The following is a 24,337-nucleotide window of genomic DNA, read 5'->3' as shown; positions in this document are numbered from 1 at the left end:
TAAGGTCATGTTGGTAGGGGGGAATGATTTCAAGCTATTTCACATAGTGATGTTATTTTTTAATATTGTAATAAACAAATAAAAGGTATTAAAAATAATTTTGTTTTGGAATAATAATAGTAAAATTATTACATCTAATTTTCTATAAATACTTCATAACTGCATAACTGTCTGGCCTGTTATGGTATTACAAAAAATAAAGACTCTGTATCACATACACATTACAATATTGCTGAAGATGATGACTTGTATAGTATAATTATGTAATTCTAATAAAAAGTCAAAGAATCATCCAATCTGACAGCAAAATTGCATTAAAAGTTTATAATATGATTTTACTTATAATGAAGAATTACTTATATTGAAGAATATAAGAAAAAGACTTTTTTGTTGTATGCTACAAAGATGTTCAGAATGGATTAATGAATTTTATAAAAATACAGGTATACCTTGATTAATGCAGTTAATTAATCCCTTGATAATACTACTTATATCAAAATCAAATTCAGATACCATGTTAAGTAAATATGGCTGGTAAAGCCACGTTAATTAAAACTTCTGCCGCATATATAAAGGGATTGCTGTAATTAATTTTGCACATTAATCAAATCCTGCATTAAGCAAGAGATACCTGTACAATATATTGCTAAACAGAAATAATTTTTAAGATAAAATTTTGCCAAATCGCTTAAAATTCACACCATATTTCCTCAATTAAACTCCGAGGGTTTATTTTTAAAATGTATATACTCCCCAGAATTTTTTTGAAGTCCTAGGGTTTTTTTAAGCCATGGTTTATTATTTTGACACAGGAGACAAGTGGATAAAAATTAAAAGAAATACCTTAACTATTTGTATATTTACAGAACTATCAAAACATTTACTGAATGTATTTAGGGATTACAGCTACAACATTTTAAATAATTACTATTTTCATAGTTAACCCAATTCAGCATCTTCCAATTCAGTTGTTATACTGTCATTTGTTTGTTTTGATGTCATCATCAAAATTGGGATCTTTACTACCATCTTCCGGTTCAAACTCAGTTTCCAATTCTAATTACCCTCAGTTTTTTCCTAATTACCCTTATGGTGATAATCTCTCAACTTAAGAACTTGATTGCAGCTTTTCCACCCTCAATATTCTACAATATTTATAATTTTATTTCCAAAATTGTTCCCGTGAAGCTTGGAATAGAAAGTGCTGTCTGACTAGTTAATTTGAAGAGGTAGAATTTTAGTTAAATTTCTTACCTGTCACTCTAAACTACATTATCCTATACTTTGCAGTACTTCAACCTGTATCCCATGCTTTTCAACCTGGAATTTATTTGAGACTGGGGTTTATTTTTAACATCTTTATTCCCCGGAGTTATTTGAATCCTGAGGTTTAATCAGGGAAATACGATATTTTAGTTTTTCTATATATAAAAGCATTAAAAATTTAGTCTACCTACAAATGTTTTAAAACTTAAAATTTAATTTTGAAATACATATTTTATAGATTATCTATCATCATTGCTGCTAAGATTATCATTAATAGTTTATCGTCATCTTTGTTGTGCTTCTACAAATTTAAATATTCCTAAATTTTCATGTAAAATAAACAATTCAATCAGTAAAAATCAAATTTTATTTTATTTTTACTGATTTAACTATTGTTCATTTTACAATTTAAATTTAAATGTTTAATATTAATATTTATTAATAAAGCACAATTTATTATATCTTAAAAATTGTGAACATACCATAAGTTAGAGGATTACTAATCTTTCCATTTGTATCTAATACAGTAGCAATTGGTGCTTTAAATGTTGCTGAACCATACCGTTGAATAGCTGCTTCTAGAGTCCGAGGGAGACCAGAAGGAACCTAAGAAATAAAACAAATTTCATGTTGATTCATTCTACAAAATACAAATTTTGGTTAATGTGTACCTAGGTAGCCAAGATGGCAGACTTTCCGGTAATCTCGATCCAGGTTACTTAGTGACGTCAAGATGGATGGAGCTGCAGACTATCGCGTTGTGATATGCAAATTAATAGTAACGACGCATTTCGTGTAGAGTTATCGGCGGAAAGTGGTAACAGGTGTGATAATTGTGTCGATTGGAGTGATTTTTGACTTTAGACGTAATTTTTTTTTTCTTTTCGAAGTTTTTCGTTTAATATTAATTGGTTAGTTATGAGTTCTTTCGATATTTCTTCCCAAGAGTTTTGGGCAGCGTGCACCGCCCATGATTTCTATCGAGTGCTCGAATCGGAATTTTCCGAATTAGGTATGGACCCCAGAATTGATAAAATTTTTAAATTTGCGGTGAGTCTAGGATTACATCATATTGAGGAAGTGTTTGTAAGAATTGTTCGAATTCGTGCCAAATTTTTTATCGACACGACCGAGATTCGTGTGTGATGAGATGCAAAAAATGTCGAAGAAATAGTTCTGCATTCGAAGGAACCTTTAAAGGTAAATGTGGAAAAATATCGTGAAGTAGAATCTTTTCTTTTATATGGCATTACATTGCATTGGAATGCTCTTCGACCACCTCTGGTATTGCTGTAGGCATTTCGAATAAGGCTGCTGTCGACTGGTCCAACCATATACATTTTATTATGCTAGTTGTTCTGCACAATATGACGTCGTTTAAAATCGGAGGTCCGAAGAAAACCGTCGAAATCGACGAGACTGTCATATGTAAACGAAAATATGAAAAAGACCGCAAACTAAAAAGTACGAAATGGGTTGTAGGGGGAATATGTCGAGAAGACGAGAGCTGTTTTATCTGTCAAGAAAACGATCGTTCCGAAATCACGCTAAAAAAAGAACCCGAGACAGTCCCTGCAGCCCCAGTTTCTAATATTCAGAAAAAAGTAAAAAAGGTGGTCGAAGAAAAGGTGAAGAAAAGAAAGGAATGCAATATTACTGATAATGATAACGATAAAAGTAGGAACGAAAGAAAGAAGAACAGAAAGACGAGTAGTCAAACGGTATCAATTCCTGTCCAAACCAAGCGTCGGAAAAAAAGAGAGGAACAGCAGCATGCACAATGACGTAAGTAATAACATTATATAATTATCGTTTATTTTTATTTATTTTTTTATTATTTTGAAATAGTAATTATTTTAACAAAATCCTTAAATTCTAAAATCGGGATTTAGTATTTAATAAATCGCGGAGCGAATCCCGTGATCACATGTGCTCCATCGTAAATCGCAGTCAAGATGGCCGCCATCTTGACGTAACTAAGTAACCCGGATCGAGATTTCCGGAAGGTCCGCCATCTTGGCTACCTAGGTACACATTAACCCAATTTTTATAAAAAATATATAAGGAAATTATAGACTAAGAAATTAAATAACTTAATAATTATGTTATTTAAGTTTTGATAAGTAAGATATAATCATGTATTTTTAATCTTTTTCTATGTGAAATAATGGATTTAAACATTTAACTGACATTTAGAACATTGGAAATTAAATATTTCAACAACTCAAACAAATTAAAAACATATATTAAAAACTACAAAACAAAAAAAAAAATGCAATTTAAATATACTGATCTGTTAAACAGCCTTAAATTTTGATATAATTTATAAATTCTTAATTTCATTGTTTATATATTTTATAGCTTAAGTTTAAACTATGAAAAATGCAAATGCTGTCATCCTGTTGTAACTTGAAGAAACGTGCCCAAGTCAAAAAGCCCCAAACTGACCTGACTTGATAGTCAAATCAAATAGTTGACAGACAAGAGGGGAGTTTATTTTGACAAGGAGAAAAGTATATTGTACTGGGCGAAAATGTAAACTGTGAAAAAACAGATCTGTAAAATAAACTATCAGTTGTTAGTCTAATAAGAGTAATCAGACTCTCCTAAACAAACAAACAGCATTAAATAACAAATGCACAAAGAAAAGCAAGAGAAAACATCACCGAAAGAAGTATCAATGCTCAGATAATTAAACACAATGATTTACTTTTTAGAATGGACATCATATATATGACTTTCCTGATATTTATACTTTTAATTCCCAAATTGGAATTTCTAATATAAATTTACCAATGTAGATATATTAAATAATTTATAACATTCTAATACTAGACAGATTTAACCCTGACCATTTCCTTATTTCCATTGTTTTTCCGTTTCTATCCAAGATCTGACAAAACAACTTTTCCTTCTTAATTAAAAAAAATTATTTACAAAGGCTACTGAAGTTGAACTTTTAAAGATTATGAACAATTCCTATGCAGTCTCGTTTTACAAGCAGAAAATGTGAAACTCAAAATTTTTAATGTTTAAAAACTGAAAAATTTTTAATAAATGCACACAGAATGGCCGTGTTTCTTTACGCAGCGAGAGTGTAGCGAAATGACGTCACGAGCAATGTTGGCCAATTAGAAACCAGTTTCAGTGTGTGCACTGTAAAGCTAATCTCTAGTTAAGCAGCTAAATGCAACAGTATTATTTTTTTTAACTGTTTCATTTCTTCAAGTTGTTAATTTTACCCATTGTTAGAGGCAAATTTATTCACTCATTAGTATATAGTAAAATGTGTTTTGTTTTTTTTTTTTCAAATAGTCTAATTAGCTTTATAAACGTATCCAATTTTTATATATATGAAGTTGAATGAGTGAAGAAGAGTGCTGTCATTGTTATTCTTACTTTTGCCAAACATTTCAACTGATATGTTTATAACAAAATGGTTGTTTCTAAAATCAAAGTAATGATTGTTGCTAGTTCAGTCTTATCTGAAATAAATAGTTTTCTTGGATTGCTTTATGTGGACATTCAGCTTTTAATCCACAATTAGTATATTCAAGTCAATTTAGAAACATCAATATCACCAGATAACATTTTCTTCACAAAGTAAATTAACTCATTCCTTTGAATTTCATTAGGGTTTCATTTGAAACTTCATCAGAATAGAGCATGCAGATTAAGCTGAACTAGGACTTTATGAGTAACTCATTTAACTTTAAGAACATGCCCATTATTCTATGTATAATGGTACACAAATTTAAATTTCAAATTCAACATATAATTAATTTACATAAAAAATAATTTGTTAAATTACAAATACTTAAATAAATTTTTATATAATGATTAAAGTAATTAAACATAAACTTACCAATAATTGCTCTCCAACCAATGGTGTCATAACATTTCCTTCTGGTCTTGGTGAATTGGGGTCTAACTGATTGGCTGCCACTACAGGAAAATCAAAGGAAATCCACCATAGTAGCCTCTTATTGATTTAAAATGCAAATTAAATAAATAATTACATTATTTATAATCAAATGAAATAAAATTATATCCACTGTTTTTTTATCTTTATTATACATTTGAACAATTTATTTTACGTGATTTTCATCTAAGTGAAAATTCATTTTCTTTTTCACAATATGAAAGTTGAAGATTGTATACTTAAGAGATGATTCCCACATTAAAATCATATCCCATTTCCCTGACTTTCAAATCCTAAATTTCTTATTTCCTTAACTTTTTGTAGATTTAACAAAACTTCCAATTTTCTTCCCAACCTAATTTTTTATAATTTTTCCAATACATGTCACAGGCATATTTTTAATATTTATTTTTGTGGGTGGTAGGGTGTTCAAGTAAGATGCATATTTACTTAACTCCTGGCCTAATAATTTTCCTTCTCCTCCTCTCATTCTCATATGAATATCATTACACTTTCTTCTAGTATGCAATATGATACCAGTAGAAAATAGAAACTTTTAAAATACAGGTATATCTTGTATAACATGGTAGTTATGTTCCGAAAAAGTGACATGTTATGCAAATCTGTGCTATATGAAACAAAAGACTAATGCAAAACATAGGGTTACGCTCCAGATGTTAGCAAAAGTATAATATTGTTTTTTGTTACTAAGAGAAATATGTTTATTAAAGCAATTGATAATTTATTTCCAATCCAATAATTAACTAACAATCACAATTAAAAGTATTGTATTATGTGTTAATATTAATTTTAGTTAAACAAGAACCTTTTCTTTTTAAAAAGTATTGTCATCATCTCAGCTGTTTTGTTGATCTCAACCAGAAGTATCAGCAACATTTTCGTATTTTTTATTTTTATCATAAACAATTTTTATGGACGACAAAATAAAAATATTTAATTAATAGAAAATGTGTTTTAAGTGGGCTGCATTTGTTTAGTCAAGTACCAAGCAACTTTTTCCCAGAATTTGTATTTGGATACCAAATTATTCGAGTACTGAGATACTGCTGTATTTCATTCGTCAACTTTACAGATGAAGAAATCATTTTACCTTTACAACCTGACAGAATCAGATTTATTGAAACAATTCAACAAAAACATTCCTATAATGTGACATCCTCAAAATGTTCACATTGCCACACAAACAATTCAAGAGTCAAAAATAAAGGCCCAATGTGGTAAATTTGAAATAGGCCTTCTGTGGTAAGTTAAACTGAGCTCTGTGAGAAAGAAAGGCAGTAACACATTTTATCCAAAGATTTACCAAAATTTAAGTATGAAATGTAGCAATAAATAAAAATAAGAACCGATTATAATATTTTATTTGAATATGCTTAATTTTCCTTATTTTCCCTGACTTTCCAGAATTTGTAAACCCTGATTTAATATAAATTTTATTTTGTACAATATTACATTTTTTTAATAGGTGAAGTATAAAGAATACGGCAAAGCTGCTCCATACAAAATTCAAAAATAATGCTTTATTATCTAATTCAAAATCTGAGAATGTACGTGTGATTCTGAGAAATCTGTGGGATACAGTATATCATTCAGATGGCTTTTTAATAAAATAGAAAGTCAGTTTTTAGGTTTTATATATGAGAAAAATAGTAACAAAAATTTAAGTTAAAATTGCTTTACTAGAGTTTATTTTAAACTTAATACAAACATTTGAGTGTCTTCAAACAAGAATGCTCATCCTTAAGAATGCTATATAAATAAGAACGTAGTTGCTTAGTTGTTTATGGAATGTAAAAAACAAAATTTAAAAGGAAAATTCTAGAATTACAAAATTAATAATAAAGTATTAAAAATTGAGATATTTTAAGAATGTAATAATAATAATAATTAATACATATAAACCATTTGAACTTTTTGAAATCAGTCATTTCTAGGATGTTGGAAGAGTCTGAAATTACAACATGATTATCAACTATAATCTGGAATTAATTATTTTAGCTATAATGGAAATAAATTAAAATTTTAATGATAAGCATTCCTCTTTTATAAATAAGTATACTGTAAACACTATTTATAATTGATTAATTTTAAAATAAATATACTTTTAAATTTACTTGTATATATAAATAAATAATTATACATTTCCTTTACTCACTTTCTAAATCTGTTTCATCATCAACGTAGAATTCCGGAAGAGGACGTCTTTTTGGTCTCTATGATTCAAATATAAAATTTGTTAATTATAATGTTTTATTTTATTTATATAAAAATTTGTTAAATAATTGCACCTTTAGGGTATTGAGCAACTGCTGAATTTTAGCTGAAACCTTCCATTTCCCAGTTCCTAAAAATATTTTTTTAAATGTAATAATTTGTATAATTCTAATGTCAAATTAATTATTTGAAATGATTATATCTAAATTATTTCAATATTACAATTTTAAAATTTAAAATAAAATATAAAAAATTAGCGAGATTGAGGCCGAAGTTTTAAATGCGAAAACATGTACGTTGGACATTCGGCGCCACTTTCCTGTAAGCCTAGAAATTTGGCAATGGCCTTTGGAATGTCGAGCATGATTGCACTGACTTTCCAAATGCCGTTGCCAAACTTCTAGGCTTACAGGAAAGCACCGCTGAACGTCCGGCGTACACGTTTTCGCGTTTAAAACTTCGGCCTCAACCTCGCTATTATTTCAAAACTTTGAAATAGTGGAAAAAAGTATAAAGTTTCAAAGCCAAACAATTGCCACATTAGATTGGACTAAATTACTGCTTCTTTTAATAATTAAATGCTAAGTAATTTGACCTAATTAGATGCCATCTCTTATTAAATTTACTAGTTATAATTAAATTAATATTTATTCATTAATTTAGAAGGTTCTGGAAGAAAAGTACTTAACTGTCAAAGAAAAGTTATTAATAGTAGCAGCAATGTAGCTCAATCTAATCTGTCAATCATTTGTCTTTAATAAAATTATCAAGCTTACAGATGTTAATATATTAGTAGAAAAGATTAATAATAATTTAATTTTTTAATAGTTTTAAAACTTAAAAACTAATTAGCACTTAGTTACCCTATCTGAGGTTTGAAGGTTACAAGTCATGTTTGGAGATTATTTCCAGTTGTGCAAACTGGCTACGCATGTGAAATGAATGAATCAAGTTTTGTCAGTATGTTATTTGATTCTCAAAGCTAGTAAGAAACATCTGACATGCATCTGCAATTTTTACGTTTCTCAGACATTCATAACAGTGTTAGAATATGAATAAAATGATTTTAAAAAATCATCTTGTGCATTACTTTTTTTATTTTTCACTTTTGCTTGTTGGTTGTTCCACCTTCTGGGAAGCTTTTTTAATCATACCCAACATGGTTTGGTCAAACATACAATGAAGTGGCCAGGTGGTGAGGGATGAAGCCTGATATATCCAAGACAGAATCCCAAAAAAATACCTGGAATTGCTTGCCCACATTTGATTCCTTGTCTCCTAGACCAAAAAGCTGACATCTTAATTGCCTTGACCATCTGCCATCAGCCAGTTTTGAATGACCCAAATGCAAACCTTCTTGAAATTTATCAGTAAATTTCTGAAGTTTATACAATGAGTAAAAAATGGTGAGACATGCAATAGAAATTAACAGATGATTCATTATTTCTTAATTGAATACCATATTCCTGCAAATTTCTCATGCTGTGCTGCACAAAATTGTCAGAGAATACTAGTATCATAGTGTTCTGCAGTTATGCCTTGAACTTAGTCCAGCATAGTGTTAGACACCAATACATATGCTATGTTAGATACACTTCGTAAACACTACCATAATAATAATAAAATTGATTATATTTCTGTTAAAACTAAGAAAAAAAATACATTCAAATGGAGGAGAAAAACAAACAAAAAAAAACCATTAAAATACATATAGATCATAATTAAATAAAAATATTCATTTTTTCAAATAATTTCAATCAAACTCTTATCCTATAGTTAAACTATTTATATTACAAAGTATCAGCTTGAAAGTTCTATTTTCACTTTAAAACTAAAGGCATCTTTGCATATGATAATATAATAGCAAGGTTAAGGCTGAAGTTTTAAACGCAAAAACGTGTACGTCGGACGTTCAGCACTGCTTTCCTGTAAGCCTAGAAGTTTGACAATGGTGTTTGGAAAGTCAGTGGAATCATGCTCGACATTCCAAATGCCATTGTCAAACTTCTAGGCTTACAGGAAAGCAGTGCTGAACATCCGACGTACACGTTTTTGCGATTAAAACTTCCGCCTCAACCTCGCTAATAGCAACAAAACAAATGATTTGAGTACAAAATTAAAAAAAAAATTTTCTGATAATATTTTTTGTGTTTCGTAAAAAATATGTCTAACAATTCAAATGTGACATTACTTTACAAAAATTTTATGTAAAAATTTTAAAATAACATTTTTCCATTTTTATTCAACAAAATAATATGATGTGAATTATCGATATCATAATTTTTTTGTTTAAAAAACATTCTCTTTTTTCAGAAGTTATATTCGTATCTTTCTGATAATTTTAATAACAACCACTTTGAATATAATAAAAGTATTCAAAGTTTATTTATTTATTATAAATCGCCCACTGACACTAAAAGATATTTTTTTAAATATATATTTACAAATAATGTAAACAGTATGTATTCCAAACGTTTATAATGAAGTGTTGTATTTTATATACTAAGCACCAATATTAACTATAATTAACTATTACTTTTTAATTATACTATACCGTCATTGAAAAAAAAAAAATCTCGAGATAAATTTAACAAAACTATGAATTTAATATTTCTGTGGTATTTAAATATTTTAAAAACTAAATAATATTAATGATGATAGAACAGGATTTTTATAAGAGACTTTTTCTTTTGTTTTCTAGACAAAATGCTATGGCATAGTCTGATATTTGAAAGTAAAATATTACAACATAACTAAATTCTCATAAAATGTGTCTTCTTTCAATTATTATTTATGATTACCTGTGTTATATTCTAATCCTGCTGAGGAATGTTGTGTAACTCTTACAGATGACATATGGGCTGGATTGTAGCGATTGATATGATCAGTGCCATTTCTTCTAGATGATGTAGTTGTATTGCTAGTGACATCTGGTTGTTGACTGGGATCTAAAAATTTAAATGTAAAATTATTACTGAAAAAATAAACTTCAATTTTTAACATTCCCGTTTAATGTATATAAATTTTATTATTTAGATTTTTATTCCTTAAATGCATTAATATCGTGAAAATTTTATTGGGTTGTTTGAAAAGTAATTTCGTATTTTCCATAGAAAAATAAACACAATATTCTTATAATAAATAAATATTTTATTGAATTATATATTGACCACTTTGGTCCAAAACCTGTTGCCATCTTTCTGGTAGTAGCATGATTCCACACTCATAAAAGTTTTGTTCTTTGCTTACAAAAAAAAATGATCCAAGTGATTTTTGACATCCTCATTTGAAGTAAATGTTTTACCATTTAAAAAATTTTGTAACAACCAGAAGAAGTAATAATCCAAGGGTGCCGGATATGGCAAATATGACGGGTGTGGTAGCACATCCGTCCAAGCTATAACAGTTTGTGACAAGTTTCCAAACTTGTGTGGGGTCTGGCATTATCATGGTGAAACACTATATCTTTTATGATGATCAATTCTGGCCTTTACTGTTTGATGGTATCACTCAATTTTTCCAGTTGATGGCAGTACACTTTTGAATCAATTGTGGAATTGTCTGGTAGAAGCTCGAAAAAAGCAATTCCCTTAAAATCCCACCAAACAAAGAGCATCACTTTTTTTTATGAATATCAGCTTTTGAAGTGATTTGAGCTGGCTCATCTCTTCTACTCCATGATCGCTTGTGTTAGAAATTGTTATAAATAATCAATTTTTCATCACCAGTTATGATTCGCTTCAAAAATGGATAGTTTTTTTGACATTTGAGAAGTAAATCACAGATTCTTTCTTTAAGAACATGTGGAACCCATATATCGAACTTTGGAACAAAATAATATTGTTTCAAGTGATCATAAATGGTCAATTAGACAAATTTAATCTCTTAGTGATTGCTTGTGTTGTTATTCAGTGGTTTACTTCAATCAATACCTTTATTTTGTCTTCATCAGCTTCAACTGGCCATCCAGAACATGGTGCATCTTCAATATCAAAATTGCCAGGAAGAAACTTTGTAAACCAGTTTTGGCACTGTCATTCTGTCAACACATCTCCACACACATCACGCAATTTTTTTCTTCCTTGAACAGTATTCTTATCTTTCTGGTAATAAAAAAGCAAAATATGCCAAAAATGCTGATTTTAATTTTCCATATTTAAGGAGACACCAAAAGAAAGAAAACAATTGCACAGAATCAAACAAAATTTTTTACAAATAAGCCTTGAAATGTCAGCTGTCAAAATATATAATGACAATACAGTTTAAAATGAAGTTGGCGAATAAAAATACAACTAATTCCTCTGGTGGTAAAAAAATGAAATTTCTTTCCGAACAACCCAATAACTGATGGATTCTAATACAGCATGTTGACTGTTTAAAAATAATTATCAAAAAATTTCATACTCAAGTTTTTCACTATTTCATGTTTATAAAAATACTGAAAAAACAAAGAATTAGATATACAGGGTGGGCCAGCGAAAACGAAACGGCAGAGTGTTCGTGTTCGTCCAAGCAAAGCGCTCGGACAGGTCGATCTTTTGCTCGAGGGGACATCTTTTGCAATAAAGTTTTTGCGATTCTGAATACAAAAGACAACAAAAAATTTTAAAAACTCATTTATTTTCTATTAACTAAACAAACATTTATTTCGAAAAAAATGTTTGTTTAGTTAATATTCAGAATCGCAAAAACTTTATTGCAAAAGATGTCCCCTCGAGAGTAAAATCGACCTGTCCGAGCGCTTTGCTTGGACGAACACGAACACTCTGCCGTTTCGTTTTCGCTGGCCCACCCTGTATAGACATACATTACATTAATAAATCATATGTATTTTTATAGCATTAATTTTTAAGTGAAAACTGTAATGTATATTCTTGATTGATTTAAGATCTGTAATAATGAGCTTATTAAAAGACAATAAATAAAGGTTAAATTTTTTATAGATAGACGTCAGTTTCCTTTTACTCATTAAATTACAAAGTTAGCTGAAGACAAATAGTTACATTAAATCAAATCTATGACAGTGTTTAGTAGTGTTAAAGTAGCCCGATTCAATATAGTGATTGTTTGGTTTATTATTAAAAACATCAGGCTTTGAGATGCCTATCTATCATATTATGATACCATTAAAAGTTTAGTGTATTTAATTTTTATCTCTCGTTTGTTTTCTTATTTTAATGAGTTAATAAATTAACCATAAAATATATTACAACTGCACTTATTATTTCATTGAAAAAATAACAAATGTAAAAATGACTGGAAAAAATTATATTAAAAATAAAAGGAATGAAAATTAAGAGATAACCAGAAACAGAAAACAAAGAAAAGATTCAGAGACAATGACAAGAAAGATGGAAGTTATGATGATAATGGCTCATTTTAAAAAACTTTTAATTAAAAAAAATCTTATTTATCATTATAAAAAAATCAAACACAGATATAACTCAGTTTATACTAAAATTTGTGAGATTTCCAGTGTAAAATGAAGCAGAAATATAATGTAAACATATGTAAATATATCAGATTCAATTCCAAGATTTTCAATAATGAACACAAAACATTTAACAAATGTTGATTTATTAAAAGAATTATGTAAATTTACTTGCCTTACTATCCTTAACACGTATTTTATTCTAAAATTGTCAACATGGACTTATCGGATTAATAGGGCTATTACACTGGTGTATTGGCTATTTACAAAAAGAGGAGTTCTTAATTAGAAAATCAAAAAATCTTTATCTTTTCACCTGTAGTAGTTTTTCCTGTACACGTAATATGCATGTTTCGGGCAAATTGGCCCATCTTCAGCAGTTTTACTACAACGATGTTCTAGAAATGTATATTTACTAAAATTACAATTTAAAAAGCCCAACAATGAAATATTAAAACTTACAGATTTCTTGTATTCAATTACTTCAAAACATGCGTAAATCACACTTAGAAGAATTGTTAATTTTACATTGCACAAATACATGTTTCTATATTAAAATAATGAAAGGTTAAAATTATATTTTTAAAAATACAAAAATTTTTTCCAAATTGATTAAACTTACATGATGATCTCTGTTCTCACGAACTTATAAATTACCTGACACTTATTTCCTTCGTCTATACTTCTTTGCTTATTGCTTTCGCCATCAATTATGCTCTTTGGATTTCACGTCCTAGGTTATTGTTAATTCTATTGCTTTGTTTTTTTATGTAGATATGTTCAAATAATGACATTTAAAATTATCGCTGTCTTTTTTCTTTATTTTAATTGTGTTTAAATTTATTTCACATCCGTTACTATTACGATGTTCCACCACTGCAGAATTTGCATAATTTCCCTTTATCGATCGTATATGTTCTTTTATGCGTGTTCATAATTTCTGTTTTGTTTCACCTATTATATTCGTTTATGGCTATACTGGCATATATCTCGAAAAATGGCTATACTGGATAAATAGTAATGAATACAGAAGTAAAACATTTGATAAAGATAAAAAATGTATAAATTTAGTTTATATACCAAAATTATTTGAAAGAGTAAAAACAGTCTTAAGTGGAAAAATAAATTTAATACTGGAAGAGAATGATTTATTCAAGAAATATTTATATCATAGATCAGACAAAAAAAAAACGGATATAATGGAAGAAAAAGAGGTGATTTATTCTTTTGATTGTAATTGTAATCCAATAAAAACGTACATAGGTGAAACAAAACGGAAATTATGAACATGCATAAAAGAACATATACGATCGATAAAGGGAAATTATGCAAATTCTGCAGTGGTGGAACATCGTAATAGTAACGGATGTGAAATAAATTTAAACACAATTAAAATAAAGAAAAAAGACAGCGATAATTTTAAATGCCATTATTTGAACATATCTACATAAAAAAACAAAGCAATAGAATTAACAATAACCTAGGACGTGAAATCCACAGAGCATAATTGATGGCGAAAGCAATAAGCCAAGGAGTATAAATAGACGATGGAAATAAGTGTCAGGTAATTTATAAGTTCAAGAGAACAGATATCGTCATGTAAATTTAATCAATTTGGAAAATTTTTCTTGTATTTTTAGAAACATAATTTTAACCTTTTATTATTTTAATATAAAAACATGTATTTGTGCAATGTAAAATTAACAATTCTTCTAAGTGTGATTTATGCATATTTTGAAGTAATCAAATACAAGAAATCTGTAAGTTTTAATATTTCATTGTTGGGCTTTTTAAACTGTAATTTTAGTAAATATACATTTCTAGAACATCGTTGTAGTAAAACTGCTAAAGATGGGCCAATTTGCACAAAACATGCATATTATGTGTACAGGAAAAACTATTACAGGATCAGAAATAAAGATTTCTGATTAAGAACTCCTCTTTTTGTTAATAGCCAATACACCAGTGTAATAGCACTATCAATCTGATAAGTCTATGTTGACAATTCTAGAATAAACTACGCATTAAGGACAGTAAGGCTAGTAAATTTACATTTAAAAATGTTTTATTTTATGAAATTTTTGTATTGAAAATTTTAATGTTTAAGAAAAAACAGAAAAGTTATTGCTTTAAAAACAGAAGAACTTAAGTCTAACTGATTTGAGTTTCACTTTTCTCCATTTGCTGAATAATGTCCATGTTTTCTTTTTAAATAATTTTTGTTGTTTTTTTTAGTTCCTTATTCAGATATACATGATAAGATGATTTGGAGACATGAAAGTAAGTACTTGAAAATAATTATTACCGAACATAGTGAAAGATGAATGTCAAACATATTTAAACACCTAAAAGCAGAGCAACTTCAAAGGTTAAAAAGTGGAAAATAGGTGGTCATCAAGGGTGGGGTAGGATTAGTCTAACTTAACCTTTTGACTCCCTACAGCCTATGGTTATAATTTGATTTTTCTCATCACATTTTATATTCCTTCATAATTTTTGTTTATATATTTAAATTTTAGATCATAGTTTAATCATTTAGTGTTATAGTCAATGTCCAGACCATATGTGTCAAAGAAATTGGGCTGAGTCATGACTCAAACCTCTTCAAATTATGATCTATGAGAGATGCAAAAGTGAATCAGACATAAACTGTATACAATTACAAGGTATAGTTAGTAATTTTTTAAAACATATTTATAATATATTAAAAATGCAGTTGTTTAACAATAAATTTTTATAGCATATAATTAATATACCATATATCATAAAACAAAATTACAAAGGCACTCAAATAAGCAAATAAAAAAATTAATAAATAAATATTTTGATAAATTACTTGGTGTAAGATTTTGCATGACATCAGCAAGATTAGTGACCACATCTGTATTATCTCTGTAATCAGGTAATTGATCTTCAAATCTTCCTGATCTTCCATTATACCTCATATGTCTTTGTTGTGGAGAAGGAGTTTCACGTGCAGATGAAGTACTAGAAGTGTCTGACTGTGGAGTTAAGGAATACTGTTGCAAAGGTCGAAAACATCTTTCTTGTTCAGGTGTACTTCCTTCATTTAGAACACTATCTTCATCTGAAGAAGTATCTGTCAGAAAATTAAATTGATATTATAAATCATACTTTATATCAAAAATCAAATAAATATATTCATGTTTTACAGCTAATTGCCATATTGATGTTAACTGTAATGTAAAATTTAAAGTAAGAATAGTTCAATAAATATTTACTTCAAGCATCAATTCTATTATAAAACAAAATTATTCAGAAATTAAAGAAAATAATAATGTTTTGAAATGATTTATAACTTGAATCAACATTACAACTTCATATGCATAAACATGTATTTATACATAAAGTCATATTCCATTAACCAAATCTAATGTACTCGTGAATATAATTCAAATATTGAAACTTCAGATATTAAACACTACAAATTTCAGTTATTTCATTAACAAATATTTAACAAGGTTATTTAAAGGTATGTTTGTAAGCAGTAATGCAATGAATAAATTCGCATAGCACTCTTTATTATGAATTGTATAAGAAATATAATTTATTTAATAGGCAGTTGATAGTAAAGAAAATGTTGCAATAATATTGTACATTTTATATTAAAATATGAATAAAAACAGAATAATGAAAAACAAACAAGTTAATGAACTTGCTATAATGAACTGTTAAGAATAAAATGCACTGAAAATTTTTAATAAAAATACACAACTGAATTTGAACACAGACAATTCTTCAAATCCTACATTTTTGCAACTTCTAGGGCTTTTTCATGAATTAAAGTTTTAGCTAAAAGAATGTCGCTCTCACATGACAAAACCATTCATATGTGATGACATCTATTGCTAATCCCTTAGTTTTAGAAAACTTTTTCAATGTCTCGATTTACATTTTTTGTCCAAGATTTCATCCTTGTTTCTAAAGATTCACTCAAGATTTTTTTATGCTTATTTTAGTTGTTAAATTATATACTCTTAATTTTTCTTTCTCATTTAATTTTATTATGTTGATTATGTCCTTCAATGTTAAATATTTACATTTTTGAGACATTTTTAAAACATATTTACAAGACAACTTAATTCTTTGAAAAACAGATAATGAAATAGTTTTGAAAGTCAGGTATAATGCATTATATATTTAGAAAATAAAACAAAAGCAAAACAAAAAAGTATTTTAGTGTCTTAGTGAATCTGAACCCAACCCACTAGTGAAGATTGCGGCACTCATCTTCTGTTTAAAACTATGTCAAACTGGAAGGGATACCAAATTCTGCAACATGTAAATGGACATTTTTTTCAATCAGTCATAATGACTTCTGCCTTTTCCTGTATAGCTTCATATTTTTTTTTTATTTAAGAACAATTTTTCTGCTGTATTTGTCTTTCCTTTTGTAATAATCTCCACATGTTCATTCAGTCTACCACTGAGATTTGTACTTCATACATACCATTTCATGTTATTTGTTCTGTCTATATCAGCAGGTATTTTATATATGATACTTTTAGTTTAATGCTCTCTATATGTCATGAAAACAGTTTCATGAATCTGTATCTGTTACTTTAATGGTTCTTGAAACTTGCATTTTGTCAAACTTCTTTTTCTACTTTTCATCATTCTATAAGCCAGTGGTTCTCAATCTTTTTGAAATCGGGAAACACTAAACTTTCACATTGTTTTCCGCAGAACACTAAACTTTGACATTTTTTTCTGCGGAGAGGTTACAATACATTAGCTTTAAAGCAGGGGTGACAAATCTTTTTGAAATCAAGTGCACTCGGGTCTAGTAGATGACAACACTGGCATTTGCTAATTACATTCCCATACAAAAATTATTTTACATTGTACTGATTTTTCTTTTGCAACAATTTTTAATTGTATATTTGTTTTTTTTGCGGAACACTTGAAGTGGCTTCACAGAGCACCCGTGTTCCACGAACCACGGATTGAGAACCACTGCTATAAGCCATCCTGTATTTTTTTGCAAATTCTTTAAAGAGCTTGATCTGTTCTTTAGGAATTTTAAGATGTGTTTAAATAATAATAGAGATATAGAATTTTCAATTAAGATAGAATATGAATTTAAAAATTGTTTATAGAATAAAAAAATTTAAATGAGTATTAGAATGTAAAGCTGTTTAATATTTAAACGATTTTACATTCTGGGTAGATAAAACTTCTTGAAAACATTTTGACAATAAAAATTGGCTCCACAATTAATGGTTGTTGTTGAGTGTGAATAAATTATATGGAGTCACTATTTCACCGTTTAGAGAAAAAGTTTTGCCTACAATAATACAATTTTTAATTTAAAATGTCAAAACAAAATCAATTTTAATGCAATTCCTATAAATTAATGCCAATTTCTCTTAATTTGATTTTAAAAAATTTTTACCTTTTAATTATATTAATTCATAAAAAATTTAATATCTGAAGAAGAAAAATGAAAAAAAGGCAGTCAGTATTACCTGAAGCATGTCTTTCACGCGAAGGAGAAGTTGCCATCACAGAAATTCGTTTGGAAGGCATTGGAAGTGATGGTTTTGGTCTATTTTGCATTGCTGCCAAAGCTTGTTGAACAGCTTCTTGACGAACTTCTATATTTTAAAATTAAAAATAAAATCATTTTCAGAGTAAGGAAATCTTCATCTTTAAAAAATATTTAACAGTCACTATCTAAATAAAATTATTTATTATGATATTATGAAATTTTATTTTAAAATTTAATATCTTGGCTACTTACACCCTCAAGTACATGCAGATTAGATAATATAATTACCCTTATGCATTCAGTCATTTGAGATGTAAAACTTTGAAATAATATTAACAAATAAAAATTTTGTAACAAAACTATTTACATTAATTGTGTTATGTTTTCGGTAAACATATGAAAAATACACGGTAATATCTTATACTTGAACAACTCTAACTTTAAACATTCCAGAATTCAAATGCCAAATTTGAGAGAAAGCCAACCTGGAGTTTGAATGATACTTTTATATTCAAACTGATGTGTTTTCAGTCCTTCTTTCACTTTATTTTTGATGTGTTTTGGATATACAGTAGAGCATGATTATCCAAATCAATTCAGGACTGGGGTTGTTCAGATAACCAATTGTGTATGAAAAAATACATTAACCTATTCCATGTTAAAATTCGTTCAAATCCTGGTGCGTCCTTAAGTACCCTCTCACGGTCACACCAGTGCTGCCAGCTAAAACACGCACACCAACAAAAATAATATTGGAGTAGTTCCTACCTCTGTCAGGAAAACAAATGCTACTTGAACTATTTAACTATTTTTACGATTTATCAACTTACCCGTCATCATGGAACTCCGTTAAGCTACTCGTGATTTACAAAAGAATATATATATAAATCCAAGAAGAGAGTGAAAGCAATAAAGCCTAAGAGGAAGGTTGTAGTATTGATAATTCAGGTAAAAACAGAAGCTTATTGCAAATCATGAAATCAATACATGCGTGACAGATCTGGCAGCCATGTTTAAGATGCCAAATTTGTAGTGTGCATCATTCTTAAGAACAAGGAAGCAATAGAAGCAAGAAATGTGGCTAAACATGTGACAATGTTGACCTCCAAAAGATCATACATTATTGTGAAGATGGAAATCCTCCAAGTGTGGATAAATGAGAGTTATTGGCAGCTGATGATATCTCCAAGATAATTATTTGAGAGAAAGCCAAACAGATGCATAACGACCCGAAGAAATGCAATTATGCCTTATTTTATTATACAATATTTATTGTTTCCATGTTTTAATTTATTATATAGGGCATTTAATTAGGTTATTTTTACCTTAAATTATGTATCTGCTAATACATCACCAACTGCCGTAATAATCAGGCTAACTTTTGGATATATATGATTAAAGATTATAAATAAATTTGGCACTTGAGGTAGGCGTTAGGTGCCATCTCTTATTAAAATTAATAATTATAATAATTTAAATTAAACTGTTATCGGGTTTAGTGAGTGTTTATTTGTATATGTATCTGCTGTTTAATTTTATCAAAATGGTATTGTTTAGGGTTTGAAAACACATTAATTCACTTTCCATTATTTCTAATGTGAAAAATTTATTTGGACTTCAAACTACTTAGAGTTCAAACACCCTCCTGAATGAATTAAATTCAAGTACAAGGCACCACTTTATATACATATTCATATTCAAATTTACATTGTTTTGAAAAAATATTAATTACAAAAATTGATATCTATAATATATAACTAAGTATCAAGCAACCAGTCAGTAAGATTTTTTATTGGATTTCTTAAGGATAATTAATTATTAAGTAATTTGGTTAAAGTAGGTGGTAAGCTGCCATCTCATGTTAAATTTAATAACACAAGATATCTAAATTACTTGGTCTGGAAGCAAAGATTGAGGTTGAGGTAGCAAAACTGGTAACACACCTACATGGTATGCAGATGTGGGTTCAAGTCCCACTCTAAGCCAACCTTTTCTTCAGAATATTCTAAATTAAATTTATTTCTAATTATTAAATTTAAACATAAGATGATGGTTTAACCACCTATCTGATTTGACCAAATTACTTAATAATTAATTAGCCTTAAGTAGCCTAATAAAGAATCTGGCTGGTCATTTGACAATGAAAATTAATTATTGAGTTGGTTGCATATGTTGTAATATATAACCATCTAGAGCTAGAATAAAATAAAATACAGAATTGAACATACCCTATCACCATAAACATGCAAAAGAAATTAATATTTCTGAAGACACTATTTATATTCAAATCAAATATAAACATTTATATAAAAATCAAAAACAATCTGTAATTCAATAACTTTGTTTTTAATTATAATACAGTCAAAAATTACTTTAACAATCAGAACAATTTGCCTCCAGATGACAGCACCATTTAGTAATGAATTTAATAATTAAAAACTTTATTAATTTGGATGTTTAGAAAATAACAGTGAAAAGAAAATAAGTTTTTTAAAAAAATGACTAAAAGTGGAATAAAATCTACCATAGTCGAGTCTGCATCAGTCGACACCCCAAGGGGAAGTGGAAATGTGTCAAGTTATCCGACGTGACGACTAAAGCGAAGTTGGAAAAAAAACCACAAAACTACAATTAGGAAAATACAGTAGTGTGTTATACAGTAGTATAGGCTTACAATACACTGTGTCTTCCATTTACAATTACTCTGTGGATAAAAAACTGAAAAATTCATTTAGTGTTGTTTGTTTTGAGCACTTAACTGTCTCGACTTTCTTTTTCAACAATCACGAACACCTTGAAAACATCATCTTCGCAATTGTCAATAGTTGGCAAGTAACGTCTAAGGATTCTTAATGCTTCTAGCGTGAGAAAATGCAAAATTGGATTCTGGTGTGATGTTGATGTAGTTTGTATATTTTCTTTTTGTTTATCTGTTATTTTATACATAAAATGTTAAGGCATTTTTATTAATATGTATATATGTATTAATAATATTAATATATTATTATATTATTAAATATATTAATTATATATTAATATAATAAATCGACTCCCCCTCCTGAAAAAAAAATGAGTTCACACCACAGGTGTGGAGTGAATTCATTTTTTCAGGAGGGGTGACGACTTATCGGAGTGTGGGACAGTAAAAGTATGTCGACTTATCCAGTAATGACGAGTTAAACGGTGTCGAGTAAACCGGAGTTTTTAACATTAATGCCAATGTAAGTCGGCCGGGACCACAGAAATCTGACTACTTAACCGATGGTGTCGAGTTATCCGGGTGACGACTTATGCGGAGTCGACTGTATTTCCACATACCAAGTGGAAGGATAAATTGCATTTCTTTGATTCTAAGACACACCATGAATTTGAAAATGCATTTTATAATTTTGTTTTTTTTATGAAGAGAAACAGTAAAAGTGATTATTGAAAAATAAGTTCTTTTTAAGTAACAACTAGTATGTTACTTCATTAGCTTAACTACAATGCACTGAAGTTAAGCTAATAGGTAAGAAACACATTTGTATTGTTTACTTCATCAGACTGCTTAAGAGTTTGAAAGTTGAATTACTATTTAAAGATAAATTTAAAATATTAGATATTCATTACATCAATATAAAAAATACCGAAAATAATTTACCTGAATGATACCTGCTTTCGTTTCTTGTGAGTCTACGATGTGCTTGACGCTTGGCACGAGTGGATGGACTAGCAGCACCTATACAAAAAATATCACATTTAACTATTACTTCATATCATGTATCTGAAGCATGTGTTTTAACTGATATTTTTATGGAATTTGATTTATGACTATAGTTGCATTTATTTTAGTGTATAGTATCTTCTGAACACAAGAGTTGTAATTGCTGGCTGAATTTTTATTCTATATCAAAAAACATACTTTAGACTTAATTGCTAACCAACTACAAACTGTGCTAAACAAGTTTTAAGCGACTTAAGATAGATATGTATTAATGTTACTGCTATAAATTATGAATTAAAGGCTATAGAGTACAACTGTCATATGTTACTTTAAAACAATTTCACTCCACAAATTGAGGATAATTCTTAAGAAACTTGGAAACACAAATGTCTTATCACAGTAGCATGCAAAACTGCCAGTTCTGTTATAACACCTCATCACTGATTAAAATTATTGATTATTCATTAAACAAGTTATTACCTCCAAACCAATTAAAATCTTGAGTATTTGCTGCAAAGTAAGCATAAATCTGTTACTTTTAACTTTAAAATAGCTTTAAGAATACTTTATGTAAACATTCTTTACGAATACCTAACAAATCAACATATTGCAAAATTATACTTAAAATTTACTATTAATTCACAAAAAACAATTCTATTCAGTAGCCAAAATCATTTTGTCACTTAGGGTACTGTGTTCCAGATAGACAGATGTGTCATTCAAAAATATGTTAAACGGGTTATTCAAAACTTTGTCTGGTCTAATTTAGCACAGTCATTCAATCTGTAAAACGGCGTACATCGCATTTAAAGTTTTTCGTAACAGAAATCAGTTTTCTGTATTTGAGGTAAGCAGATCAAAACAAACATTCAACATAGGAATCATATATTTTTCTCCTTCTAATGTCTTTGACATTATAAAATGTCTTCTTCAGGACAGCTTCTAAATAGAACACAAAGTACATGCAAGAACAAAGGGATTTAAAATATTCAAACAAATTTGAATATTTTAAATCTCTCATTACTTTTGAACTTTAGTTTGAAAATTACAGGGAAATTAAAATATCAAAAATAATTAAGTACAACAATTTCTCTAATAATGATTGTAATTAGTGACAAAAATGAGTTACTTAAATTTTTGGATAAACATATGGTAATAAACTGAATAATTATAATAATTAATCTTTGAGTAATCTATGTAAACAAAACTAATTTCCTGAAATCATTAGTGTTGGTTGATTAACTGGTTCATGTTTTTAAGATTAATAATGTTTCCCAAATAATGGTTAATTTTGGATCTGTGATTGATTTTAATAACTTGGTATTCCATATGCGAGGGTCAAAACTATTATCCAAACCATTTTTGCCAATTCTACATCTTTTTAAATTAATTGTATGGAATGTTGATAATTGTGCTATGTGAATTGCTAGGCTTCTTATTGTGGTCCCAATATAAAACATTCTGTGACTATTATCTAAAGGTTGGGCCAATGGAACTGTATAGACCAGGGGTGGGCAAGCAAGAGTTCAGTGGGAGCTGAAATGTAGGTTTTGCAAAATGCATGGGAGCCGCAGTTCTGTACTGTCGTGGCGGATAGTATGGTAAGGCACGCGATTTTATTATATAATATAAAACAAATATCAAATTTTTTTAATAAAAATATTTTCACAAAATTATAAAAATAAAATTGTAAAATTAATAATAAAAAACAGAAATTAACAATTTCAGCAAGAGCCGCATTTGCCCATGCCTGGTATAGACCCTGGAATGTTATAATAATGATTTAGATGAAATATCCTGAACAAGTAGTCTTTTTAATGCAATACAATGTGTTTACTATATTAAATAGTACAATTAAATTTTATTAAAAAATTTAATTGTATTTCTTAATGTTATTTTTAAAGATAGTGTGCCAACAAAAGGATTAGCACCAGAACAGAACTGTCTACTTTTTGTGAGGTTTAACAGCTAAATGTGGATATTTTTTCACTGTTTTTAAGACAATTTTTTAAATTTTGATGGCCAAGTAGCCTACAATGAAAGGTCAATCGTCAAAAATTGTATTCCAAAACAGCGAAAGTGAATAAATGCTGACTCCTTTTTCAATAGACTGTCTTTAGGTATAACTTTAAATTTATTAATGTTCATTTGTTATCTTTGATACATTTCCATATCCACAGCAATGCTGTTTGGTTGAATTGTTCTCCGACTCCTAAAGACAGCCGATTAGCCAAAAATATTTACATATTTGTTATATCCATCTAATGC

The 24,337-nt window shown here is 28.5% G+C and overlaps 1 protein-coding gene across 5 annotated transcripts in view; it reads right to left on the bottom strand.

Moving 5' to 3' along the window:
• The window catches only part of DIP2 (disco-interacting protein 2), a 98,853-nt gene that overhangs the window by 65,832 nt on the left and 8,684 nt on the right, over window positions 1-24,337 (bottom strand). For 3 of the 5 annotated variants that reach the window (XM_067267548.1, XM_067267551.1, XM_067267549.1), the window contains exons 2-9: window positions 22,007-22,084; window positions 18,344-18,472; window positions 15,691-15,954; window positions 10,225-10,371; window positions 7,498-7,553; window positions 7,365-7,422; window positions 5,132-5,214; window positions 1,749-1,872 (exon numbers count right to left, since the gene is read on the bottom strand). In XM_067267548.1, coding sequence (XP_067123649.1) covers window positions 1,749-1,872; window positions 5,132-5,214; window positions 7,365-7,422; window positions 7,498-7,553; window positions 10,225-10,371; window positions 15,691-15,954; window positions 18,344-18,434 — 823 coding nt within the window. In that variant the 5' untranslated portion in view covers window positions 18,435-18,472; window positions 22,007-22,084. The remainder of the gene's footprint in view (window positions 1-1,748; window positions 1,873-5,131; window positions 5,215-7,364; window positions 7,423-7,497; window positions 7,554-10,224; window positions 10,372-15,690; window positions 15,955-18,343; window positions 18,473-22,006; window positions 22,085-24,337) is intronic. The other 2 variants (XM_067267550.1, XM_067267552.1) reach the window with 1 other exon arrangement.

The sequence above is a fragment of the Centruroides vittatus genome, unplaced genomic scaffold (assembly GCF_030686945.1).
Source record: "Centruroides vittatus isolate TY-2023 unplaced genomic scaffold, ASM3068694v2 contig_3060, whole genome shotgun sequence".
NCBI classification, from domain to species: Eukaryota; Metazoa; Arthropoda; class Arachnida; order Scorpiones; family Buthidae; genus Centruroides; species Centruroides vittatus.
This window is presented reverse-complemented; position numbering and strand designations above follow the sequence as displayed.